This window comes from Drosophila nasuta, chromosome X (genome assembly GCF_023558535.2).
Source record: "Drosophila nasuta strain 15112-1781.00 chromosome X, ASM2355853v1, whole genome shotgun sequence".
Classification (NCBI taxonomy): Eukaryota; Metazoa; Arthropoda; class Insecta; order Diptera; family Drosophilidae; genus Drosophila; species Drosophila nasuta.
In genome coordinates this window covers 18983860-19004024 of record NC_083459.1, presented here as the reverse complement: position 1 = coordinate 19004024, position 20165 = coordinate 18983860, and the positions used below count along the sequence as shown (strand labels likewise).

The 20165-nt window shown below is 39.0% G+C and overlaps 1 protein-coding gene across 1 annotated transcript in view; it reads right to left on the bottom strand.

Moving 5' to 3' along the window:
- LOC132796441 (dopamine D2-like receptor) overlaps nucleotides 1-20165 on the bottom strand; it is an 82739-nt gene that overhangs the window by 8316 nt on the left and 54258 nt on the right. The window contains 4 exon segments of the mRNA XM_060807614.1: nucleotides 897-1195; nucleotides 1543-1755; nucleotides 1757-1796; nucleotides 1869-1978. Of these exon segments, the coding sequence (XP_060663597.1) occupies nucleotides 897-1195; nucleotides 1543-1755; nucleotides 1757-1796; nucleotides 1869-1978 (662 nt within the window).

The window sequence follows — 20165 nt, the reverse complement described above, 5'->3', positions numbered from 1 at the left end:
CATTGGCTGCCACTAAGTGGAACTTGGCACTAAATGCATTCACAGTACTGACTACAGAGTAGCTTTTTTTCTGTGTGCTTCTCCCCGATGCTGTTCAACCAATTTGTTGTGTCAGCAAACTGTCCCAACAGCCAATCTGACTCTCCTGCTCTCTTTGCTCTAACGGCCAGTCTGCTTATCTTTTACGTGCCGCACGTGGTGGCATTTGCAACTGATAGCATGGAAATCTGTTGACCAGGTGAAGCTGCTGAAATTGGACAGCACTAAAGTAAAGTTTGGGTGCTTCGAGTGAGTCTATAAAGGGTTTGAAATTTAAACAACATAATAAATACAGGAATAAATAAATTGATAAATACATTAAAAGATAAATGAATGAAACTAAAGTTAAAGAGGAAACAAATGCTGTTTTTCTTAGTCACTGCAGTTTGAACATTGTAATTTCGATCGTTATTGTATTTCCTTTTTACCTGTCATGCCACTTAAGCTAATTATTAGAACTTTAATTTCGACTAGTTGCATGATTTTAATGTTTTGAACAATATAGAATGCATTTAAAGTGAAATTCGTGGTACTATTATTTGCTACTCATAGATAAAGAAAAAGCTCTAAAGCTCAACAAGAACCATAAATATATATAAAATATAATGTAAATGAAAAAAATTTAGTTAAATGTTAATTAAAATATTTTGAAATGCGGTATTTCTAGTGAGATTGTTTTTTTTTCCCATCTACTATTGATTGCGTTCGCTGCACGTTTTTCACACTTTCTATTTTATGTGCAGCGCAGTGAAGTGAAAAGTGCTGGCAAAACAATTTCACTGCGTTTGCTTTGGCTTTGAGTTTGAGTTTGGCTTTCGCTTTGGCTTGTGGGGATTGATGGCACTTTTGTTACTTACTTGCCGGTCTCCTCAACGACTGTGGCAAGCATAAACTCCGTGGACTTATCGTTAACGATGACATGGCAATCATCGATATCGGGCGATATGGCATTCTCGTCCTCCTCCTCATTCGAGCCACTCGCCGTATTCGTGGCCGGCTCATCGGGCATAATGCGGCTGGCATGCCGGCTGCTATCAAGTGCCGTCTCCGCCAGTCGCCTCGTCTGTGCAATGTTCTCGATAACGCTGCCGCCCGTTAGTTCCGACAGATGCGGCTTCCTGGCAGCCCTTTGTTTCCGTGCACGACTGCGCAACGCCTGCGAATAGAGAGAGAGAGAGAGAAAGAGAGAAAGTGGGGGAACAGCATTTAGTTTCTTGCTTATGCAGGTTTTTCTTTTGCCCACAAAGTGACGCCCAGCTAATGTGTGTAAACAACTCTGACTTTGTAATTTAATGGGAAATTGTGCATAAATCAATAGCGACTGATTCAGCTGATTCAATATGGGGCGGGGGGAGGCGGCTCGACAATGGCAAATGCAAGTGCAACCGCATTGAATATATCCAATCAAAATGCGAATGTGGGAAGGAAATCCGAATCGGAATGCGAATGCGAATGCGAATCGAGCTAAATCCGTTTTTGATTAACTTGTTTGTTTGCGCTCACCTTAAATATGTTCCAGTAGAGAAATACCATGATAATGCACGGTATATAGAAGCTGCTTAGCGATGAGTACAGTATAAAGTCAGCATTATAGAAGGCGCACACATCCGGCTCGCGATTCGGTGTGTTATTCAATCCGAGCACTATGGGTGAACCGATGGCAGCCGATATCGCCCACACCAATAGTATTGTAAGGCAAACGCGGCGACTGTTTTTTGTGCTTCGCATATTTTATTGGTTGCGTCACAGCGATGTATCTAACGGATGGAGAAATATACGTACATATACTTATCCACAATATGATGCACACACACAGAGAGACAACTTACCTGTCTATTGAAATGGCAACTAAATTAAATATCGATGAAGTAGAGCATATCACATCCATGGCTATATAGAAATCACAAACAACATTAGGCAAGGCCCATGCACCATTCACCTGGAAAAGCGAAAAGAAATTCGAGTAACCTTTATTGTTTGCCTACAACCTTTAACAGAAAATCAACAAAAACAAGTAAAAAAAAGTTGCAGTCGAGTGTGCTCGACTGTTTGATACCCACTACCCATTTTCAAAAGGAGTTAAATAGTGCGGTATTAAATTTAATATACCACAAAAATACTAAAATTATATCAAAGGTTATGTTTGGTATATTGTTTAGCACTATATTCAAATTATACCACAGATTAAAATATACCAAATTGACTAATATATATTTATTTAGTATATTGGCAAATTATATTTGGTATATTGATATAGTACTTCATTCAAATATACCATAAAGCGCAAAATATACCAGATTGTCAGCCAAAGCAACTAATACTCCTAGTTTTTGCCCATACAAAAATATTTCTTAAATAACTTTTATAATTTTTGGGAATTAGAAATACTATAGTTATTATTGTATTTACCGATTCTAATGGCTCCATCTCTTCTAATCTCTGTGATCTAGTGTTTCATATGGACAGACGGACAGCTGATCAAGAATATATCATATATACTCTATATTGCATTTTTCTGCCTCATACCCTTCTATCTTATGGTTAGTGGGTATATCAATAAAAATATTCAGCTATTGTGTTCATGTTGGGCGCCAATTGTCTGACTTCTTGGAAAAGTTGCGACCTTTTAACCCCAACGCAGCTTTAAAGCTTGTCCGACTAACAGATACCCTACCCAGTTTTGACTTCTTATTTTCAGTTTTAATTCCCCATAAATACTTTTCTGCAAGTTTTCGCTTTTCATTTTATTTTGTCAGGTCGATTGAACACAATCTCGAATAGTCAGAAAGTTAAAATGTTTTGCATCTCTCAATCATATTTTTCATTTTTCTCTTTTCGCAGGTCTTAAAGTATTTCTGCGGTTTATTTTGTTTTTTTGCAATGCGAGTGCGCTCAGTTGGGTATCAAGACATGTGACGGAGAGATGACGTTTATTACTTTTTTGGACTTCGAGTCAAATTTCATTTAGCTGACAGATTTTGACCCAAGCTAGAGATGCTTTAAATCAATTTCAAATCGCTGCGAGCTGATTGTTGTTGTTGTTGCTGTTGTGTTATTATTATTACATTTTTCTCTTTTTCTTTGCATCATTTAGGTAAGTAACAATATCTTTTTCAAACACATAAATATTTCCATTGCAATGTTCCTTTCTTTCGATTTTTTTGGATAGAAGCAAAGATGAATGTGTTTCCATTTTGCAGACGGGAATTGGCCGTTCGTTGCCAAACACAAATACATTTAACGATGTCAATTTGAGCCTAAGTGTCACATGGAAAAGCAATTTAATTTCCAATTGCCAGCGCCAAGTGTTTGTGATTCGTTTGGGTGCAGGAAGAAAGATGAAGAGACGGAGGCGGAGGTCGAGGGCTAGGGAAGCGAGCATACATAAATCCCGAGCTTGTGGCCAAACTGTTCCGACAGTCCTCGGACCATTGTCATCTATCAATAACAATATTCTGGCTCTGACTTTGGCTCTGACTCTGACTCTGACTCAGACTCTGGCTGCAAATTAGTTTTTGAGTTTATCTTATGGCGCGCATCTATCTATGAGTTTCACTTTACTTTGGCATGGCTTGGCTTGGGATGCATCCACACCACCCGCAAGTCCATAAAAACCTCAATAACGCAAGGAATTTCGAAAGCCAAACAATTTGTAGCACACAAAGCACATAAAATGAGAAAAAAAGCGAAATACAAAAAGAAAAACCAAACGAAAGGAAACAAAAGGAGAGAGAGGCAAACAGATGAGATGTGTGTATGTATGTGTGTGTGAAAGGAAGGATGATCAGGGCCAAGCTGTTTGTATCTGACAGGCACTCACACACATACACACACACACACACGCACACGCAGATACATTCTTGCATCAATATTTTCAGCATTCCGAACAATGGTGAGGCAAATAAATAGAAAGCCGATCGGTTTATGTTTAAAGTAGGCAAACAAACTCACACAAAAAAGTGCAAAATATTTGAGAGAAAATAGACAGACATGCACACACACACACACACACGTACACATAGACAAGTTTGATACACACACACACACACGGCGCCAAAAGTTTAGCCGTGATAGTGAAAGTCAGGCAAGAGAGAGAAAGAGAGAGAGCATAGCACAAATACTATAGACGAAAATAGCTTGCTCGAGATGTACTTAAGTACTATGAAGCTGAAGTAGCAGAAGAAGCACCAGATTTTCGGGGGTGTATGGTGGGAGGAAATAGAGACGCAGATGGAGGGGGAAACAGACAGAGAAAGAGAGGGAGGGGGAAAGAGAGTCGAAGGAGGAGAAGATGAAGCCGGCATAACAAAAGATGAGCAGCGCAAAGAAAGTGGCAAAAACTTTTCGATATAAAGACATACGCACGAATGCTTCGACACACACACACACACTCAGGCACACACACATACACACACACACACTAAGCAATACATAACGTTACACGTAAGCTGCTCAGGAATTTTTACAGCGTTTATTTGCTTCCTGTTCTCTATTGTCGCCGCTGTTATTCTCCCAGTCGTTGGCCTTTTTTCTTTCTGGTTCTTGTTGAGGCTATTGTATGTCATGGATTACGTATACGCCCCCGTTGCGCCACGCCACGTCGCGTTAGCAACTCAAGATTTTCGGCAAAAGCTGTAAGCTATAATTTATAATGTATTGGCATTTCATTTCATCGATGGGCATGGCAAAAGCAAAACTAACTATATTTTCCCATTGAAACTCGATTTGTTTGTGGCGCCAATTGAATCGATTATTGATCGTCTGTTTGTCTGTTTGTCTGTCTGCAAATGAAAGATATTTGCTTACGCTTAAATCTAATGCAAATTTAAAAATGTGAAATGTGTCTAGCACGAAAGCATTTCAATGTCAGTGGCTCGCACTCACATGGCCTTCCATTGACCCGTTAGACTTAGATTCCCCATTGCCCAAGTTGCCCCAAGTTTCTATACAACTGGCCAGACAGACACGTACTTAGCACACTTGAAGGAACGGCTTATTTCTCTCACTCGCTCTCTCTCTCTCTCTCTCTCTCTCTCTCTCAAAAAATGTTCAATGGCATTCAATTTATGTAGATTTTTGCACATAAGCGCAAAGGCATGGCATTTAAAGTTAGTCGTACGTTTAAATCGACTGCATTCATAAAAGAATTTCAATGCCCTTTCTTTTCGCTATCTGCGACCAACTCTTTTCTCCCCCACTTTACCTCTTTGGCTATCTCTCTTGTGTGAATGTGTGTGGCTTTTGCAGCAACAGAGCATAAAATAAATAAATTTATCTATTTGCACAGTCAAAGGCGACCACACACACACACACACACACACACACATACAAACACAAACCCCAAAGGGACAAAGCCCCCAAAAAGACGACGACGATGCCAGCGACAGCGACAGCGACAATGAGAATGGAAATGGAAATGGCAATGTGAATGCGAATGGCTATAAGAATGCTGGCCATAGATGTGACACCCACACACACACACACTTTCACACACTCACACACATACACACACACTCGCCACAACAACAGCAAACACACGTAGCATTTTGATAATTGAGCTTCTGGTTTTTATGGTTTGCACGCAGATAGAGTTTAGACGTGTATGAGCATGTATTTGTGTGAGTGCGAGTCTGTGTGTGTGTGTGTGTGTATCCCCTTGTGGCAAGCAGATGAAATCCTTGAGAGTGTGCTACTTGATGTAAGTAACTACTTGTATAAATTCAGCAAGACTTTTTCACCCCACTCACCGAACAAAGCATAAATATCGAATGCCTCCCTAAAACCAATGGAATTTATTTTGGCCAAAAGAACAGAAGAAGTAATATCGATTATAGAACTTATTAATAGATGGACTGTAATCTCTATAAGTAAATAAGGGAATGTTTGAACTGGCATTCATTCCTTCATAGTTAATACACCAAACATGTACTCTTCGAACAGACTTAAGCTAATGCTCAGTACAAAATAATTGATTAGCTCCCACTAACACAGATTTCATTTCATTCGCTTGAGGCTCAAACTTGACCCATGTTCACTGCCAGTGTTTTGGCAATTAACATAAAGCGTTCAGCAAGTTGTCGACAAAACAATTAGGCAGCGTTTAATAACTCAAATATTTCCCATTAAATATTAACTTTATTTATGTACAGCTCTTTAAGGGGGAGGGAGGAGAGATAGCTAATTTATTTTGTAATAAATTCTTAAATTAAAAGGAATCAAATTTATGAATGAATGAATTAAATTATAGAGATACAAAAAAATTATAATAATATTCTAGTTAACATTGTAAATTGAGATATGGAGACATTGATATAGTTTTAAATAAAATTAAATCACTTTTATATATCTACATAATTATAATAAATTAAATATATAAACAAATATGTTGTAGTAACTTAACAGAGAGTTAATTTCTATTATGATAAAATCTTAAATAAAAATATTAAGAAATTATGCATTTCATTTAAATTAAGACATCTTAATTATAATTATAAATTATAGTAAATAACAAAATAATACAATACTTTAAGCTTCTAATATTCTAAAGGTCATGTTAACTTAAAGGCTGTATAAATTTAAACTTAGCAAAATAAATAAAATCAGTTAAATCATAAATTGGTATGTTTTGTGATACAAAAGTGATTTAATCGATTGACGCTAATGTTTGAATAAAACTACTTTCAAGCTGCTCATTTACTTATACATTTTTCTTTAAATTTTGTATTGTATTTATCTGCAATTAGTGTGACAGTTAAATTTGCAACTCCAATCGCTGGAAAAGTTGCAGTTATGCGAGTTGCAATTATCGTTAACATTTCAGGTGAAGTTGACGCAATATGTCAATAATCCCAAGGCGATTTCAGTGTTCTGGAATTTTATGGGCTCTTTCAAAATTCAAAATTCACAATTCACAATTCGCTTTTTGTTTGATGTCGATGTTGTTGTTGCTGTTGTTGTTGTTATTGCTATTGCCGCTGGCATTTGTTGCAATGTTCACTGGACAAACTGGGCAGATGAAACAGCTTTTAATTAAATTCTACTATCGAAGCCAGCGATGTTTATTGTTGCTCCTGGCAAGCGCAAGGACAAAGAACAATCGCTGATGCGTGGCTGCTGCGTGTGGGTTGAATATTCTATGGAAAAGCAAAGAACTAAAAGTGCCGCAAAAAAAAAAAAAATGAAGAGAGAGAGAGAGAGAGAGAACTCCACGCAGCAGTTTTATGTCAATTTGCTTTGCACAACTTCTACTCGCTGTCATCGTCGTCGCCGTCGTCGATGTTGCCATTGTTGCAGCTGCAACTTTGACAGGGGGCAAGACAGGGGCGGAGGCGGGAGGAATTGTTTACAACTCGTCGCGACAGCCAGAAATCATTTATAATTTGGCATCCGTATTCTGATGTTGCTGACAGCAACATTTTTGGCCATTGCCTCAAATCCGATATCACATTAATTAGCCGCAATTAAATCTCTTCATCTCTCTGTCCCTCTCTCTCTTCCTTTCTCTATCTGTGCTGCTCTATAAGCGTCCTTCGCTATTTACAATCATGTGTATTTGTTTATTTGTATTTGCATTTGTATTTGTGTTTGTATTTGCCTATAAACATTTGGCGATGGCAACTCGAGTCGCATCGCTCTCCATCATCACGATGAACATGTTGCTCCGCGAGTTCTTGTTGACATATTGTAAATATACATACACACTATATATACACATACACATACATATATTTATATACATATATGTATATGTATGTATGAATGGCATTCGAATGAGGTCGTTCTTTTGCTTTTCCTCTACTGGAACAACATTATTTCCTTTGGCGCCTGTCAATTGCGCATTTCATTGATACACTGGCAAAGAGACAGAGACTGCCACAATTCAGTTGAATCAAAAATTAATTGGTTCTTAATACAATATAAATGTATTTGAATCTTGTATATACTTAAAATCAATAATTAAATTTATGATAAATTGCAATGCAAGTTTTTTAGTACTGAAAAGTCATTAAAAGATTCTCCTTTAAAATAATTCTCTAAAAAAAAACCCAAAGCGCTAAATAAACAGCATAATAAAGTATAAATTCAATTGGCTATGAAAAATGAAGGTTTCAGTCGGAAAGTGTATTAAAATTGCGATGATCCAAAAGTCAAATCAGTTGCGTTGAGAGTTGTTATTTGTATATTTAGCTGTTGCACTCATACTTCTGCAGTATTGAGTGCTTCGTCTGTCTGTCTGTCTGTCTATCTGTCTGTTGACAGCGACAACAACAGCAATCACAGTAGCAATGGCGTCTGTGTGGCATGTGGTATGTGGCAAGTGCAAAGCGGCTGAAGTAATGAAGCGGAAGCGGAAACAAATTACTTTGTAGCACTCGATGGCGCCTTGACCTTGTCTCTTATTCATTGTGGGTGTTTGTGGGTGAGAGTGTTCGTGTCGGTGTCTGTGTGTGTGTGTGTGTGTCTCGCTTTTGGGGCATGTGCGTGTTTTCAGTTTTATGCAGAAATGTTGCCTCAGGACCTCGGGACACATCGCACGTGTCGCACGTTCACGTTGTTTTTATTTTTGTTCCTTCTTAATGTTATTGTTGTTCTTTCGGTTGTTTTTTGGGGTATTAAAAGTTTGACAGCCTCGAGCGTCTTTTCTAATTGTTACTGCCTTAGTGCATAGTCGAAAAAACGTAAAACTCAACTCTCTAGCAGCAGCAACTTGCCAAAAAGCTTTCCCCCCAACATTTGAATTTCAATTACTTTCCACAATCGGGTATATAAAGCTCTGCAGCATCAACGGATTCTTGCTTGCTATTTAATGACTGACTTAAGCGTTCTATAATTTGCAGCCGATTAAAGGGTGGAATATGCAAAAGGTAACTAGAAAATATTAATGGGTTTTTAAGCTTCGATTTTCTAATTTTTATAATTAAAAGCGAAATTTTCAATTTAAAAATGTTAAGTGTTTCATCACTTGAAATAAGTCAATAATTATTTAAATGATAAAATTCCTTCCTATAAATTTCAAGTGCATATTAGAAATACTTTTTAATTATTAGATTCAAGTGTAAATTTATTTCGATTTTTAATTCACAAATTTCAATGTTATTAAAATTTAAGCAAAATTAAATTATAAATTTTAGTGGACATACACTTTTATTTATAAGATTTAAGTGTAAATTTAAAAAAATATGATTATAAAATTGAACTAGAAAAAGAATATTCGAGAAATGCTTTAATCATCCATTTTTAGATTTACTTTATTTATTTTCAGTTTTGTGGCGCTTGGCAAAAAGGTTTTTTCTTGTGGGTAAAAATGGAAAGTTGAGTCGTTGCTGGTCAGTTCATTAGACGAATTCGGCTTGCAGAGTTGAAGTTCTAACACAAAAGCGTTTAAAAATAGCTCAGCCCTAAGTCTAATTAACTGCCAGTTGGGGGTGAAGGTCCGCTGACCTGCTACTGGGACTGAGACTGAGAATGAGAATGAGGCTGAAACCGAGACAGAGACTGAGGCTGAACCTGAGTTTGAGTCTGAGTCTGAGACGTGTCAGAGGCAGCTGGATGGGCGTGGCAATGGCGTGTAACCACATCGTTTGGCAAAGGCAACGTAGCTGAGACTGAGATGCGAGTCAAAGCAAAAGCAAAAGCATTCGTTGTTTCGTGCTCCAAAAAATTGCCACGTGCCGCAGCAAACCGTCTGACCACACACAAACACACTTTGAACTACTGACATGTGGATGTGAATTGAAGGATTGCGGGAAATGCGAAAGCGAAAGCGAATAAAATCAAATTAAACAAAAGGCCGCAAAACTTATGCGAGCATTAAAAGGCCCAACAACACAGCAAAAAAAAAAAACAAAAAATACAAGAAATGAAATTAAAATTGCCAAGCTAAACAAAAAGATGGCAAAACATGCTAATGCTGATGTTGATGCTAATGCGAATGCGAATGCTGAATGCCAAATGCTCTCGCTTCTCATGTTGATGTGACGTCTCTCTGTGTGCATTTTTAGGGGCAAACCCTAATCAAAAAAACTTTACGCTTTTGCATGTCAGAGCATTGGACGTAAACGCGAACTTCAACTTTGGTCGAAGGACTCGAGCACGAACTCTCAACCGTTTTGGCCATGGCCATGGTCAATGAGTCCAACTATTTTATGCGGCACATAATGAGCATAATTTGCTACGTATGTTTATGCTCCCCACCTCACCACCACCCCACCATCGTTGCTGCCCTGCGGTTGCCCACTGGAGTATCCAAAATCTGTTTGAAGTTGAAAGCGTTTTGCCAAAATATGAGATGGGAAAATGGAATGAGGATTGGGACAGAGCATGCTGATGATGAGCCCAAAAGGGTTGTCAGTTCGTTATGTTCGTTCTTTGGTTGCGCTTTTCTCCGAAAATGTTTGCCTACTTTTGGTTTTATAATTAATTTTAAAAAGCTTTTAATGGCTGGCACGCGTGGCCCTAAGATGGCTAAGCACCCGTCAAGCCTCTGTGTGCTGCCCCTAACAACGGCCAAGCGTCAGCAACCAGCAACGAGCAACCAGCTTGGCTAAAACTGTCAGTCTTTTGCCCCCGGATTCTCATTCCTTTCTCTCGAGTGGCAACCACTCAATCGACAATCCCCTTATCCACTGGCAACTGGGCAACTGCTTGATCCTTGAAGCTGCTAATTGGCTTGCCAAGCTTCACAACTCATTTTTAGAAATGGCCAGCGATAAAGCCATCATCGTTGGCAAGTCTACTGTCATATCTTTAAAATGACAACTTGATCAGCCTGCAAAATATCAGAAATATGTGCCAGCCTATAAAATCCATATTATGTTGATTATTTGCTACTTTTAAAAGTATATAAAATACTGATTTTATTGGCTATATATCAGCGAATAAACTAGATGCTCATATTCACTAACCAAAATTGAATAATGAAAAATGTGACCATAAATAGAAATATTCAAATGGCGCTGACAAGTTGATCAGCTTCAAAAAAATATTAGAAATATGAGCTATAAATCCTATATTTTGGGTTTCTGATTTTATCAGCAATATATTTAGCAACGATTAAAGTAGATACTCAAATTCACTAACCAAAATTGAATAATGAAAAATGTGACAATAAATAGAAATATTCGTTGATAAATTACTCAAATGACACTGGCATTTTGTTTTATGGTTTAGTTGGTGAAAACTTGTTCTGCACACAGCTTTATGTCGGACTGCATAAATTTCTTGATAAATTTTTGTACTTTTATGGGTAACAAGTTTTCAGTGGAGCATATTTCATAGCTTCCTTTGCGGACGTACGCTGCCGGCCTTTTAGTGGTCTTTGATTTTATTCGTTTTTCGTTTTTCTTTTACTTTTTTTTTCCTATCGCATCTTAGAAGCTTAAGAGAGCGGGAAGAGAGAGAGAGAGAGAGAGGGAGAGCCGGCTATAAGCTGCTGCATTAAACGTCAACGTCAAACCACTTGAGCGACCATCATCTGCTTTTGGGTTCTCCCCCTTCGGCCCGGTGTTTTATCCTAATCTTGTCTTGCCTTTCGGTTGAGCATCTGTTGTCTGTGTGTTGTGTTGTGTTGGTGTTGGTGTTGTCAGTTTTGTTGATGTTTGTCGCAACGAAACGACATGATAAACGAGTCAGCGCAAACGAGTTTAGTTCGCAAGTGATAAACCAAGGAGAAATTCAAAAAAGAGCTAAAAATTGGCAGCACTCAGAGCGCAGCTCACTTTAGTTCAGTTTCTGTTCAGTTTAGGACACGCTCTGGCAGCAAGAAACACTACGATGGCAGAAAGCATCAAAAGCAGCGACAGGACCGGGCTCAAAGTATGCCATAACATTTGGCTTTTTATGAATTTTCATAATTTGGCGCATTCGCTATAATGCTGAGGGAGCGATGGGTGTGAAGAGGGGGAAGAACATTGTGTACTATGTTATATCGTGAGGGGCGAGGAAGCTGCTTAGCATAAAAATGTCACAACAGCTGCATAAAAATGCTGCCAGGGATTTTCGTTTGGCATTGGCTGCTGCTGCTGCTGCTGCTGTCTTGGCTTCGCTTCGCTTGCCCTGGCTTGACTTGGATGCTGGTTCGCTGCCTTGTTTCTCGGTTTTATGCGGCACGCATATTACATATTTATATATGAGTATGTGTATAATGGAGAGAGAAAACGAGAGCGAGAACGGAGAACGGAGGGAGCGGGAATGGGCGCGACTTTTGCCTATTTTATGAGGGCCATAAAAGTTTACTTAGTGGCCAAGCATGCAATGGCCAAAAACCAAAAGGCGCAAGGCGCAAGGCGCATGTGAAGGCGAAAAGCAACCGCAAGCTGAATGGCTGAAAGCGAAAAGTGGAAAGCTGATAGCTGAACACAGCTGAAAGCCAAGCCAGAGTCGCGTAAAAGCCATCAAATAATTTGTTTATGTTGCCAAATGCTGCCTGCCAAAAACCCAGCCAAGCGAGCAGCTCTCACCCACACGGTCATTTTTCATTTAATATACATTAAATGCGAGCTTGAACGCGCGCTCTGGAAACTAAACTGCAATTGCGACTTATGCGGACATGAAGCACATGTTGCAGCCCCATGCTGCAGTTATTGCCAAACGTTTTTTTCTTGTTTATTTTGTTGTAAAGCGTTGAGCGTTAGAGAAAAAAAAGCGTTGCCTACTTCTAGGCGAGCAATGGAAAACGGAAGCCGAGAGCATAAAATCAAGTTAGGTTAGCACGACACCCTTTCCGCTGTGTGATAACGTTGAACGAGTGAAAGAGTGGAGAAATGGAGCGGGGTGGGGGCAGGAGTAAACGACCACACCCACAAGTAAAAGCCCAACGACTATTAAACGAGTTCCGCATACATTTTGTTATGCCAAAGACAAAGTTAATTGAACTTGCTGCCCTAATAGAGTAACGTTATACAGCGAGTGCGAAAGAGCGAAAGCGAAAGAGAGAGATAGAGAAACATAGAGAGAGAGAGAGGGAGAGAGGGAGACAGCAGCGACACAGGAGCACTTGACGCTGTTGCTGTGATATCATATCAGGCGCGCAGGGCAATTAATTGACTTATTTATTAAGTTTATTGTGTGCTCGCTCGTCTCGAGTGTGTGTCGCTACGTGTGTGTGTATGTGTGCGTGTGTGTGTGTGTGTGATGGTGTTGCTAAAAGTACCATCTTTGGCTGTAACAACTTTAGTGTTCTCTGCGCCATTTTTAATAGCCTCGGACGCCCCCGAAGGCGATGACGACGGCACAGTCAACTCTCACATATATTATGCAAGTATATACATATGTAGTATATATATACGTATTTGTATATGTAGTATGTGTGCGCATGTGTGTGAGCCCAGAGCTACCGTGTGTATTGAGATTTTAGCACAAATTAGTTGTCATTAGCGTCGAGGGAAATTTTATTTTATGATGACTTTTTCTGCGCCCTGGCGCCATATTTTACCCCTAAATGGGTTTTACTTGACTCGCGTTATATACGACTGTCTCTCTGTCTTTCTGCTTGTGTGTGTGTCTGTATTTGTTTTTGGATATAATGAGAGCTTTGCATAAGCCTGATTACGTTTACATGCTGCCAGAGGCAGAGACAGAGAGAGAGAGAGTCAAGTCAACAAATTAGACTTTGCGCTAATGATGACACTGAGACTGAAGAATCAATCATGCGTTTGAATAAAAACCAACTCAATTAACATACTCTATTTGTGATTTAAGAACTCGTTTAGTTTTTGCTGTCGTTCACACACACACAAATCTGGCCAACAAGTGCTTATGCTTATAACAAAAGAGTTCAGAGCAACAAATGCACATAATGCCAATAGTTTTACATATTCTTTTTTTTTTTTTTTTTGAGATTTGTTTGGCACCCCTTTCGAGTGCTCGAAAAACAGCTAAACAAAAGCCCGAAAAAACCAAAAGTTTTTCGTTTTTATTTTTGGCTATTCCCCTACAGCACTTGAGCAGACCTTTTTCTGGGGGTTTGATTAAATGCCACGCCCTGCTTTGGAGTTGGGTGCAAATTTAAAGCATTGTTAATTATTTAAGTTGCAGATGCGTCTGGGGAGCGAAGCTTTTCATAGTGGTATTAAATTAGCTAAATAGCATGGCAGGACTTACGCACACACACACACACACACACACTCGAACAGCAACAACACGCGCTGCGGCGCCACATAATTCGCTGGCATGTGGAGCATGCGACCAAAGAGAGGCTGCGGTTGGGCAGGAAGTGCGCGCATTAACTTAACTCTCGCGTGTGTTGGTGTGTGTGTGTATGTGTGTGTGTGGAAGTGTGTTCAGGGTCGGGGTCAGGGACGTCGACCCTTCGACCGTCAGCAACAACTGGCGATAATTTTGATAGCAGCCATTTAGCTGAGGCTCCCAACACACACAACAACAATACAACAAAAAAAAAAAACAAGGTTGCCTGAATTTTCATATCTTTCTTCTCCGCTCGTTTCGTGTTTATACCCGCTACCCATAGAGTAGATGGGTATTATAACTTTGTGCCTGTATGTAACAGGCAGAATGAGGCATCTATGTTAGCTTTGCCTGACAATATGGTATATTTCGCACACTATGGTATATTTTCACAATTGTACTTTATCAATATACCAAATGTTGTCTTCGGTATATTTTGAATGTAGTACTATATCAATATACTAAATATGACACCCGGCAAATTTTTAATATTTTTTTGGTATATTAATTTGATATACTTTAAAATTAATACCGCAATAGTTTGCTTTTATTTAAAATGGGTAACGGGTATCTCACAGTCGAGCACACTCGACTGTAGCTTTCTTACTTGTTTTTTTTTTTGTGCTCTTGAAACCTTTAAAATGCTGCCGGAAAAGGCGACAGGAAGGCAAAGCGACTGGCTAAGCGTGTGAGTGTGGAAAACTTTTGTCGGTGGCCAATTTTATGCTCTTGGATTATTTATTTGAACTGATGTGCGGCCTGTGACTGTGGCTCTTATCCCCCCTCTCTGAAGCACCAACTGGGATCCCTGTGGCAGCCGCCAGCCACGGATTTATATAAATTTTCTGGTCGCTCAACTCAAGTGCCTGGCATTTGAACTTTTGAGCCACTTGAGCTGGCTTCCCAGCCCAATCCCAATCACCCAAACTCCCCACGGTTGGACGCCTCTTTTTGCACCGAGAGCCAAGAAGAGCACCGAGAGCTTTACTTCCGTCCAGTCATTGGCAATTGCCATTGGCGTTGCAGCATTGCATAAATAAACAGCCGCAACATGAACACACAATTCCAAGTTTGCAGCGTGTCTGGAGTTTGTTGCGCTTCGTTTTTTATTTGTATTGTATTTGTTATACTTTTTGTGTTTTTTTTTGGTTGCTCAGCTCTTGTTGTTTGCTTAGCTACTTGCCACACTTGGCGCGGCCTCGAACTCTTGACCCCAAACAAATGGCACAAAGCAACATGATGCAGATATTCATTCTGCTGACTGCTGCAAATTGGCAGCACATCTTAGACATCTGGCCTGGGCAAATACGAGTATATAGAGAGACTTCAATGTGAGCTCGCAATTAGTCTTTTACCAGGCGTTTGCTAATTATCTTTGTGTGTGATTGGTAGACAGCGCAAATCAAATGCAGCAAAAAGACATATGGGTAATTTTCTGGCGAAAAAAATAAATTAAAATAAAGTGTCTCAATTTTTGATTTCGTACGGATTTGTTTTTTTTTCCAATTATCTTGAAACAGAAAAATAATACCAAATCATTCTTAGCTCTAATTAAAGTGTTTATCAAGAGTTACAAGATTCATCTTTACTCAATATGAATAAATTTTTGTTATATGTATTTTTTTAATAGTCGCTCACGACTTTTTCGCCAGCGAATTATCTTTTTCTATATTTGCAGCTTTTTTTGTAAATATTTTTATAAAAATTATTTTATAGAAAATACATTTTTTTCTGTTAATTTGTCTTATACATACATTTTTACTCAATTATGTTGCAAAGATTATCATTTAGTGCATTTTGAAATAAATTTCCAAGTACTTTATAGAAAGCAGCAACAGAATTTACTTAAAATAATTGCAAAGAAATGGTTTCATTTGGTCTGAGAGCAAATATACTTAGATATTTATTTTCTATATGCGATTATTCTATTAAAGAATGTTATATGAAAATTTAAAGTATATTTGAGTATTGAAGTCTGTCTATTGTTGATTCATTGTTTGACTCATTAAAAATTCATTAAAATCCATTGTTTTACTTATGCAAATTAATTATAATATATATTAAAAGCTCCACAACGATCTCGAACAAAATAATGACTTCAAAGTTGCAACATACTGAGAGAGCATAAGCTCAACTATTGCCCAACTAACTTTTAATATTTTAATGGTAATGTTGTAACAAAAACGAAAAAAAAATAGAAAATACTACCAAAACTCTCTTTAAGTCGTTGTCCAAATTGCACCTGTTTTATGCTTACACTATATAGCTATGTATACAAACGTGTATGTATGTATGTATGTGGGCGAAGGGGCGTCATGCTTACAGCTTGCTTCAGCTTTGCTGAAGTACTATGCTGGAAGTTACGAGTGTCGGCCATTTCGGCCAGCATACCCTCTAAATGGCCATTTAAATTAAAAAAGTTTCGAGCTGTGCTCTCGACTCTGCTTTGCAGTTAGCAGTTAGCACTTAGCTCTCGCTCTTATCCTGTGCCACATTTTTGTTGCTGCACCGAAGCAACCGAAGAACAGTTGCCACAAAAGCCCACCCAAAAAAAAAAAAAAAAAAACTGAAGCTGAACTGTTGTCAGCAACAGAACTGAAGCCGAACCTCAAGCTCAAACTGATGCTGATGCTGATGCTGTTGGTGTAAGCTAAACAAGTTGCAGCTGGCAAATTCGCTTCTCAGTTTTTATACCCGCTACCCATAGCGTAGAAGGGTATTATAACTTTTTGCCCGCATGAAATGTATGTAACAGGCAGAAGAAGGCATAACCGATCCCATAAAGCATATGTATTTTTGATCAACGTCAACAGCCGATACAATGAAGTCATGACCGTCTGTCTGTCTGTCTGTCTGTCTGTATGAACACCTACATCTCAGATCTGACATATTGGTATATTGTGCACTATATGGTATTTTTTTAATGTAGTAGAATATCTTGGCCTTTGCTATATTTTTAGTATTTTTGCGGTATTATATTTTGGTACTATATTATAAATATATTTTGAATGTCTATTTGGTATATGTTTATTTGGTATATGTTTAGTATTTTTGCGATAAAATATTTTGGTATATTTTGAATATAATGGATATAATACCACAGAATAGGTATATTTTGAATGCAGCATTATATAAATATACCAAATTAAGCATTAGGTATATATTTAGTATTTTTGCGGTACCAAATTCATAGTATATTTTCAACTATTTTACATTTTTTCTACTCTATGGTATATTTTAAGTGTAGTATTATACAAATATACCAAATATCTATTTTTTTGGTATATTTTTAGTACTTTTGCTGTTATTATTTTATTTAGCGGGTATCTCAGAGTCGAGCACACTCGACTGTAGCTTTCTTACTTGTTCCTTTTTTATTGCTTTGCCGCATGAAACAGTTTTGTGTGCAGCTCTTGTTGAGAGGCAGCCACCTGTTTCGGTTAAAAAAAAGTTTTATTCGTTTGCAATCTAATGTGCAAATGGGCACTCAGAAGTTTCAAGGACGCACCCGTAGTATTTATTGTATATGCATATTTAATTGCATTTGTTGCTAGATGTAATTTCTAATATTTCACATTTAATTTTGTAATAAATTGAAATCATATTTTGCTCTATTTAAGAGCTTAACAGTCATAAAACTTCCAAATTTAACAGCCTAGTTTTGTAGTTAATTTCATTCGCTCTGACAGCTGGCAATTTTAATGATTCGATATTGGTATAACAAAAAAGAGAAAAGGAAAGATGTTGGTTTTTCCGCTACTGGCTTTGGCCATAAAATTGAGGTGACGACCCTTCAGTTGCCATGGCCTGTTGGCTGGCCACTTAGCTTCTTGGACCCAAAAAAAAAAGAGAATGAAGGGAAAAGTGAACCTGCTTAGGCTCTGCTGCCTGCTTATATTAAGCAAATCCAATCCAATAATTTCAGCTCATACATAATAAAAATGCCATGGACAACAACGGAGGGTTCGTCGTGTGTTTTGTTTTGTTTTTTTTTGCTTCCTACTTTTATTTTGTTTGAAGAGGGTCAAAGGGCGACGGGTCGAGAGGAATATCAAGCAAATATCTCTGGAAATTGGAATTTGGTATGAGTGTGGCCCCAAAAGTGGAGTAGAAGTTGGATTGCGATTGCGATGGCGATTCGAAGTGGGTTTCGGTTGAGGGAGGACTCTGACTACGACGACGACTGCGACACTTGCCTGTCACTGCCAGGCGACTACGCGACTATTTTTGCCAAAAATATTTTTCCTTTTTTTTGCAACACCAAATGCTGACTAAGTGCCGCTCTGTCTGGCTGTCTGTCTGTCTGTGCACCCTTTTTACTTTCACTGGAGCGCAAATAAATAAATTTAATGCGCCGCAGCAGAAAGAGAGAGGGAGAAAGAAACACTCACACATACATATTTATAAGCGAATGTCTGTTGGTGCGTTTCGGACACTTGTTGTTGCTGTTGGACACCGCAGGATGTAAACAGTCACGCACCCTTCCAGGATTAGGAGCACAACAACAAGGAGAACAACTGCCAGTGGCAGGACATTGACGCTTCCTTTCATTTCGCCACGCTTAAGTGCTTGTAAGACACTCTTCTGTGTGTGTGTGTGTGTCGCTCTTTGTGTGGATTAATCAGTTTATTTATTTATGTAATGCAATCTTTGGCGAGTATTTTTGGACACACTCAACGAAGACTTCCAGTGGAATCTTCGAGTGGAATTATTAGCAATTGCAATGCTTATTTTCAATCACTCGAAATCACTTGCACAACAAGTGGCAGTCAACGTTGCAGTTGCAGCAAAGACATTGCAATTAACAGCGAGAGAGAAAGATAAAGAGAGAGAGAGAGGGAATGAACGTGAGAGCTGCTTGATATGATTATAGCAATGAACAGGAACTGAACTTTGGGCGAGGCGAATGCTTTGACTTTTCAAGTGCCCTGGGCAAGTTTTCTTCTTCCTCTCTCTATGGCGCAGTTTTGAGAGGCGTTGAAGTGGGCGGGGCAGGCGGGGCGACGCCTCAGCTGTGTCCCGTACGTTGCACGCTTTTACACTGTCAATGGGGCACTTGAATGTCAACAAAAGCTTTCAACTGACATATACAACCACTTAAAATAGAAAAGCACTGCCCCAACACACTTACATAGTGTGTGTGTGTGTGTGTGTGTATTTGTTTTAGCCGCGAGTTAAAACGAGCCAAGCTTCTAGCCAGTCAGCATTTGCCTGGCACCACATTGCGTATGAGTAACGCAGACCAGAGTATATTTTGTCTATTTGTTGGTTTGCTTGTTTGACTATCTGTTCGTCTCCCTCTCCCACTCTGCCTCCTTCTCCCGTTCCCGCTCCCTCTCACTCTCCACGCTCCACAATAATTCTCTTTGTTGGCTCAGTTGCCAGCTTTGCTCGTCGCCTCTTGTTGCTTCCTTAGCTTTGTCACCCATTCCAGCACTCGCAGCGCGTTGCAGCCAACACACACACACACCCAAACACTCACTCATTTTTATGAGTTAAGTGCTATCCACAATGCCAACACACACACATACATACAAACACTGGCCATCTTCTTCATTCAACCTCTGTCCAATTGGAACGTCGCCCAATGCCCCGTGTTACTGCCCACTTATTGTGCTGTTGTTGACGCAAATCCTCTTAACTAAATCAATTTTCATTTGTGTTTACGTGTGTGCCCCTCGCATGTCTGTGTCTGTGCGCGCGTGTGTGTGTGTGTGTGTGTGTGGCAGTTGAATGCTGGCTTGGGGGCGCCTCGACAAACACAAATGCCCATGGACTTGGCCGAGCTAAATAATTGCGCTTGTATTTCGGATTTCTTCATGTCGTTTGCTGGCGCGCTAAAAAGTATGCTATCATTTTTTTGCCTTCTTCTTTTTCTTCTTGCTTCTACTTTGCCACAAAAGCGAATAAAGCTTCGTGACAAGAAATTGTTTACTCTGAAT